Source organism: Erithacus rubecula, assembly GCF_903797595.1.
Source record: "Erithacus rubecula genome assembly, chromosome: 2".
In the NCBI taxonomy this organism is placed as follows: Eukaryota; Metazoa; Chordata; class Aves; order Passeriformes; family Muscicapidae; genus Erithacus; species Erithacus rubecula.
Window position 1 is genome coordinate 4459343 of NC_136685.1, and position 7633 is coordinate 4466975.

The 7633-nt window shown below is 51.4% G+C and overlaps 1 protein-coding gene across 1 annotated transcript; it reads right to left on the reverse strand.

Moving 5' to 3' along the window:
- Positions 1–1380: 1380 nt before the first annotated feature.
- Positions 1381–7171, reverse strand: LOC306798281 (opsin-5-like; the record flags this gene model as incomplete). Its single annotated transcript, XM_079298252.1, has 4 exons — positions 6919–7171; positions 3386–3679; positions 2461–2792; positions 1381–1704 (listed from the first exon to the last, which is right to left on the reverse strand). Exons 1-4 carry the CDS (start codon positions 6989–6991, stop codon positions 1381–1383), a joined length of 1023 nt encoding a protein of 340 aa, XP_079154378.1. The 5' UTR covers positions 6992–7171.
- Between the last annotated feature and the right edge of the window lie 462 nt (positions 7172–7633).

The following is a 7633-nucleotide window of genomic DNA, read 5'->3' on the forward strand; positions in this document are numbered from 1 at the left end:
CATCCCACCAAACCCATCCCACATCCCACCAAACCCCATCCCACATTCCACCAAACCCCATCCCACATCCCACCAAACCCATCCCACATCCCACCAAACCCCATCCCACATTCCACCAAACCCATCCCACATCCCACCAAACCCCATCCCACATCCCACCAAACCCCATCCCACATCCCACCAAACCCCATCCCACATCCCACCAAACCCATCCCACATCCCACCAAACCCCATCCCACATCCCACCAAACCCATCCCACATCCCACCAAACCCCATCCCACACCCCACCAAGCCCATCCCACATCCCACCAAACCCATCCCACATCCCACCAAACCCATCCCACATCCCACCAAACCCCATCCCACATCCCACCAAACCCCATCCCACATTCCACCAAACCCATCCCACATCCCACCAACCCCATCCCACATCCCACCAAACCCCATCCCACATCCCACCAAACCCCATCCCACATCCCACCAAACCCATCCCACATTCCACCAAACCCCATCCCACATCCCACCAAAACCCATCCCACATTCCACCAAACCCATCCCACATTCCACCAAACCCCATCCCACATCCCACCAAACCCCATCCCACATTCCACCAAACCCCATCCCACATTCCACCAAACCCCATCCCACATCCCACCAAACCCATCCCACATTCCACCAAACCCCATCCCACATCCCACCAAACCCCATCCCACATTCCACCAAACCCCATCCCACATCCCACCAAACCCATCCCACATCCCACCAAACCCCATCCCACATCCCACCAACCCCATCCCACATCCCACCAAACCCTATCCCAACAAGGCTGCTCAGCTCCTTGGAGGAGCTGGAGCTGCACCTCTGAAAGAGCAAGGAACCACAGATCTCTGCATCATTTTGGGAGCAGCCAAATTCTCACCTTCTGGCAGCGAACATTTCTTGCTCCCCATATGGTTTTCAGTCTGTTTTGCTGGAAAACTACACACTTAGCTGTGTTTATTTGGTAACACTGTGTGCAATCTATGGTTTTCTCTGGTGGCTTTTTTAGGTAGAGCCAAGAGTTGTAAGATAGCTTGCATGAAAGAAATTAAAAGTATGGGGGGAAAAAAAAAACCCAACAAAAATAATAAATCTCTGTTTACCTGAAAATAAGTTTAATTTATATGCTTTTTATATTTGGTACATAAATCTATTCCCCCTAAAGTGGAATTCCTTGGGGAAAAAATAGATTTTTCTTTTATTATTTTTGGCGAGACCTAAAGACACTATTTAAGAGTTGCTTAAAAATATATATATACTTAAACCTCCGCATTGCCATAAGATACGCAGCGACAACCTCGTTTGCTGCATCGCCGCTCGTCTGGTCCGAGCTGCGCCCTTCAGCGAGCCGCGCTCGCCGCGGGCAGACGCGCGTTGTCCCTCCCGCTCCACACGGACGCGGCGTTGTCGCCCGAGGCGTCGGAGCTGAAGTAATGAACCCTCCAGCCACAGCAGCGCTGCAGCTGCCTCACCTCGCAGCGGAAAGTCTTGCTGAAGATGTAGTAAATGACGGGGTTGTAGGCGGTGGAGGACTTGGCGAACAGGCAGGGCAGCAGCGTCACCACGGGCTGCAGGGAGTCGCTGGAGTTGAAGATGGACCAGAAGCTGGCGGCTGCATAGGGAGTCCAGGAGCTCAGGAACGCCACGGAGATGAGCACGGCCATCTGCGAGGGAACAGAGCTGTCTGGAGTGGCACAGACAGGGCTGCACACCCTGGCACACGAGGGGTGGGGGGGGACACAGCCAAAGCTGCGCTTGCTGGACCCTCACCACAAGAGAGATACTGGGGCTGGAGCGTGTCCAGACTGGGGAAGGGCTGGAGCGCGTCTGATTGGGAGCTGGGAGGGCTCACCCTGGAGAAAAGGAGACTCAGGAGGGACCTTAACCCTCTCTAGAACTCCTGGTGGGTAGAGCCAGGTGGGGATCAGGCTCTGCTCCCAGGTAAAAAAGGAAAGGACAAGATGAACTGTCCTCAGGTTGCACCAGGGGATGTTTAGGTTGGATATTAGGAAGCATTTCTTCATGGGAGGGGTTGTCAGTCATTGGGACAGACTGGTGGAGTCACTGTCATTAGCAATATTTTAAAAAATGTGTTGCTGTGGTGCTTAGGGGCATGGTTAAGTGGTGGACCTGTCAGTGCTGAATTAATGGTTGAACTGATGATCTTAGAGACCTTTTCCAACCTTAATGATTCAGTGATTCTATGACTGGCCTCTAGAAATTCTACTTTTCCACAAAAGTGCGTATTCGGGAAAAAAAAGGAATATATTAATACTTAATATATTAAATATATTGTTTCCATACAGAATTTCTGTGTAGGTCTCTGCAATTCCATGATTCTGTCAGCTGTGCAGGAGCAGAGCCAGCTCTCTGCCAGCTCCTGATTACTGCACACTCTTCCCATCACAGGGATAACTCACCAGGGTCAGCTTCTTCTCCAGTTTGGCTGCATTAGGGATCCTGTCAATATTCTGGATCTCTTGGTATGCTTTGTGAACCTTCCAGGCAATCCCCAAGTAACAGGCAACGATGGTCAGTGCAGGCAGCACCGTGCACAGGAGGAACATGGTCAGGATGAAGGAGAAACCATTGGAGGAGTTGTGGAACTTGCTCCAGGCTATTGTGCAGGAGATGCCAAAGGGCTCAGGGCCATAGTAGCCCCAGCCCACCAAGGGCAGGATGGCCCAGAGCAAGGAGTAGAGCCAGATAAAAGCAATCAGGATGCAGACAGTGTTTTTGGTGATTTTGTTACCTGCAAGAAAGAGGAAGAGCAAGAGTATATGGATCCTATCCATATGGGGATTTGCCATAACTTCTCCTTAGAGAGGAGAATGGTGGAGATACAGATACAGATACACCTGGGCTGCTGCTGCAGGTCCCTAACCTTTGGGCTTCTTGAGAAACAGAGTTTCTTCTAGAGGACTGGATGAGACCTGAACACAGCTCTCAGTGCTCCACTAGAGCTTAGTAAGGGAGGGAGCTCTACAAGATCACTTTCACCCTGAATGTGCTGTGGTCCCAGCCCAGGAATGCCAGAAGAATATTCCTTCCTTTTAAATCCAGTGTGTCTGTTTGGATACGATAGGAAAGGAAGGCAGTCTGGTCCAGGAAAACACTTGTGCTCTCCATTCTCCAGTGGTTTCAAAAGGTAAAACAGAAGTGAAAAGCCTCCCTGTTTCATACAGAGTTTAATCAGATCCTTCTGGGAAGAGCAGGATTTGATACTGCACTAGAAGCTGAAGCTTATTCTGCTGTTACTGACCTGATATCTCACAAAGCACCTCCCATCCCAGCCCAATCCAGCCCTACACAGCACAGCAGGTGACAGACAGGCAATGTACTCACTGCTGGATTTGGAGGAGTTGGTGACGAGGAACCGGATCACGGCCATGGCACACAGGGTCATCATGCTGCAGACCCCGAACAGGAAACCCAGCAGGGCATAGTACACACAGGAGGCATCTCCCCCCAGCCAGGCGTGGTTCCAGGCAGAGGCAATGGCCAGGGGGTACATGCTGAGGGCCATGCCAACATCTGCCACTGCCAGGTTCACTGTCAGCAGCTCTGGGGGCTTCAGCAGGGAAGAGCGCTTCACAGCCGTGGCAAGGACAGCTGAGTTCCCCAGGATTGTCAGGAGGGCTGCAAGGGAGGGACCAGCACAGACCAGAACATCACACAGTTAACACTCCTGTGAAATCCACTGCAAGTATGTGAAGGGCCTGAGAGGGGCTACAACAGAGCTGAGGAGGGATTTCTTACAAGATTATGTAGTGACAGGGGTGAATGGCTTTAAACTGAAAGAGAGCAGGTTTAGATTTGATATTAGGTGTTCTTCCCTGTGGGGATGAGCAGGTCCTGGCACAGGGTGCCCAGAGAAGCCGTGGCTACCCCTGGATCCCTGGAAGTGTCCAAGGCCAGGCTGGACAGGGCTTACAACAACCTGGGATACTGGAAGGTTGGCATGTTTTGGAATGTCCTGTCACTGTCTGCCCACGTGAAAAGTCCTTTTTTGTCTTTTTTATAAGCCCCCTTTAAGTACTGGAAGGCCACAATGAGGTCTCCCTGCAGCCTTTTCCAGAGAGAACTCCCAGCTCTCTCAGTCTGTCTCCAGCCCTTAGAGCATCTCTGTGTCCTCCTCTGGACCCACTCCAGCAGGTCCAAGTATTTCTTGCACTGAAAAAGAATATCCCCACTTCTACTTCCTGCTGAAGTACTCCAGCCATCCTGCCCATGTGTCCCCTGCACTTCCCAAAGCCTTCCCTCTGTTTGGCTTCCTTCATTTTCAGCTGGAGCCCCAGCACTGGGCTCTGGCTGCCTTGGTGCTGTCTGGGCAGCTCAGAGTCCCTGCTGATCCCTGAGAATCATCAGCATCACTGTTCTGGTGGTCTCAGGGTAGTGGGACCATGGCAGTTGTTTAGCCAGGGGCGTGCAACAGACCCAGAGGTTGCTTTGCAAAAGGAGCTGTCAGATATACATTATTCAGCTGTGCCACAGGGCTTCAAAGTGCTGGTGACAGCAGTGTCAGAAGTACATGCACCAAACAACTAATTTTCTCTCTTCTTTCAATGCTGTAGCAACATTTTGATGAAAGGTTTTCTTGAGAAGGTGTCCTCTAAAGTCAGATGTGAAAGAAGGAGACAGAAGAAGATTCTGTCATGTTCCCTTGTGGCTGTGAATGCAGGAAGGCTGTGTTTGCTCACAGGTACCACTTAAAAGTGCCCACAGAGGACTTAATAGAGGCACATGCAGTGAAATGGAATAAATAGATGGGTGTAAATACAAAAATACTCAAAGGTGTTAAGAGAAAGGCTTAACTGAAATGGGAACACAAATCTGAGACCTCATGTCTGTCCTTCATTCACCTTCTGACCACACACGTCCATTTGCCACCTCTGGATGTCCTTGAAGGGTTCCCTGAGCTCTCAGGATCTGTGTCTGCACACATGGGATGATCCCCATGGGGGTTTGGCCCCTTGCTGACAGAGCAGCCTGTGGGCAGAGCACTCTCATGGAATCAGAGAATCCTTTGGGTTGCAAAACACCTCTAAGATCATTGGGCCCAACACTCCCAGGCCCCCTCTAACCATCCTCAAGCTTTTAAATCCCCCCAGGGATGGTGACTCCACCACTGCCCTGGGCAGTCTGCCCCAGTGCTTCACAGTCCTTTTCATGAAGAAATTTTTCCTAATATCCAAACTAAACCTGCCCTGCAACTTGAGGCCATTTCCTCTCTTCCTGTCCCTGTTCTCTGGTGCAGAGCCCGACCCCCCTGGCTGTCCCCTCCTGTCAGGAGTTGTGCAGAGCCACAGAGTTCCCCCTGAACCTCCTTTTCTCCAGCTGAGCCCCTTCCCAGCTCCCTCAGCCATTCCTGGTGCTCCAGCCCCTTCTCCAGCTCCATTCCCTTCTCTGGAGTCACTCCAGCCCCTCATTCTGTTTCTCAAAGTGAGGGTCCCAAAATAGAACATCCTCAGGCTTCAGGAGGAAACATAAACCCAGTTCACTTTCTTCTGTACGAGCCCAACCCCTATTCAAGGTGCAGGACCATCTCCATCATCAGAGGTGAGCTCCAGGCCCAGCCTCTGCTTTTCCTTGACAGAAACTCTTCCCCTCCACCCCACAGCCTGTGGGCTGCTGCTGGCACAGGACAGAGCTGTGACTGTGGGATGGTAACAAAGAGCTGGTGGTGAGTGCTGCCACCCACCTTCTGGCCTTGTTCCTAACAAAAACATCATTTCAGGGCACAAACTGCAGCCCCAGTGAGGTGCAGAGCTATGGATAAATAATACCTGCTTCCAGTCCAGCTCACTGCTTTATTCCTGAGCATCCCTGCAGGATGCAGTGAGCCTGGCTGCCACTCAGGGCTCTGGATCCGATGCTGGAAGTTCTGCCTGGAGTTTCAGTGCCTCAAAGTCCTTTAGGAGAGGTGTGAGATTGCAGCATTGTGGAACATTATCACGGGGAGCTCCAGCCTCCAGCCCATTTTTGTTGTCCCTTCCCATTGCCTTAACTGCATCTATGTATTTACATTTCTAAGAGAAGGGAGCTGGCATCCTGACTTTAAAAAGCCCTTCATTGTTTTGTAAACAGGGATTTTCTCACCCGGATTTGTGCTCTGCTGTGCAGAACAAGAGGAAATAGGAAGTGCTAAAGTCCAGCAGTTCTGCCCAGAGCCTCAGTATTAAAGCACATGAAAATATAAGATTGTGTTTCTTATGTTAACCAGAGTTTTCAAGAGAGCTGAAGGAAGGAATCTTAGAAAAAATTTAGGTGGAAAGCATGCCTAAACAAGCTCCATTCCTCCCCAAATCCACCAGGGCAGAAAATGAATGCCTGTGCACATGCAAGAAGCAGACAAGGAAGAAAACACTTAACTGAAGCCATGGGCTGGTAGCTATCCCCACTTGTATTTCATTTTCAGTCTGCCTGTAGCAGGGCAAACAGGCTGCTGCCCAACCCAGAATGGCTTTTTGGAAACACTTTGCTGTTCTGTCGCAGTTCATCCTACCAAAACTCAGCAGAACATTTCCCCCACCAAGGGTCAGCCCAAAGCTGATCAGTCCCCCGGATTGAGCAGCTCTAACTCAGTTCTCAGGGCTGAGATGCCACAGAAAGTGACAGACAACTTATTGCAAACGCTTGTGATGCCACAGAGGCAAATTTGTGCTGGTCATTCTTCAGCATCCAAATAAAATTCCAGATCCAAGAGTGGGGATTAATCCTGGCTGCCAATCAACTCCAAGGCACTAAAGCAGGGGAACCTGTGGGGAAATATTTGCTGTCATTTCCCTCCAGGTTCTTCTGCCTGGCCACGGCACAGACAGGCAATCCCTGTATCCCTGCTCCCTGGCTCCAAGCAAACGAGCAGGCTGTGAACTCACCTATGATTAGCAGGAAGACCCCAGCTCCATAATCCACTACTGGGTGGAGTTTGGAAATGTACTGCTCCTCCATGGTGCCTTGTGGAGATGGGTGAAGGTTTTCAGTCAAAGGTGAAGATGCTGCAGGAGCAGAGAGCTCGTCCTCATGGTTTGCCTGCTGCAGGTGAGAGCTGGTGCTGGGTGCTGGCAGGGCAGGGACTCTTCTGCTGCCTCCTTGTCCTGCCTCTGGTGTGGCAGGGGGGAAGCCTGGAGTGAGAGGGAGGATTTCCCCCTGGGAGGCAGAGTGAAAGCCAGGCAGAGCTGCTGCCAGAGCGATCCCGCCTGCCTGGCTGGCACAGCATCTCTCCTCCCACCCTCCTCTCCCACCCTCCTGCTCCTTGGCTCCTCGGGAAGATTCACAATGCAAATCCCCTCAGATGAGCAAAACCAATTGTTCTTCAACCATCAGCAGCCCTGGGAAATAAAGCCAGGCCGAGGGGGCAGGCAAGGGAAGGAAGGTTGGGAGTTTTGTTTTCTGGCTTTGTGGCTGAGCATGGGAGACATGAGGCTGGGGCAGGAGTCTCAGCTGAAGTGTTTAGAGGAAAAGTGTTTGCTGCAAGGCCTCAGCAGGGTCAAAGTCACACCACTGAGGACAGGGCTGTGTGACCTGCTCCAGTGCAGAATGAGAGGATGCTCTCTCCAGTGCAGTGCACCAGAAGAGAACCAAGCTCTGAGG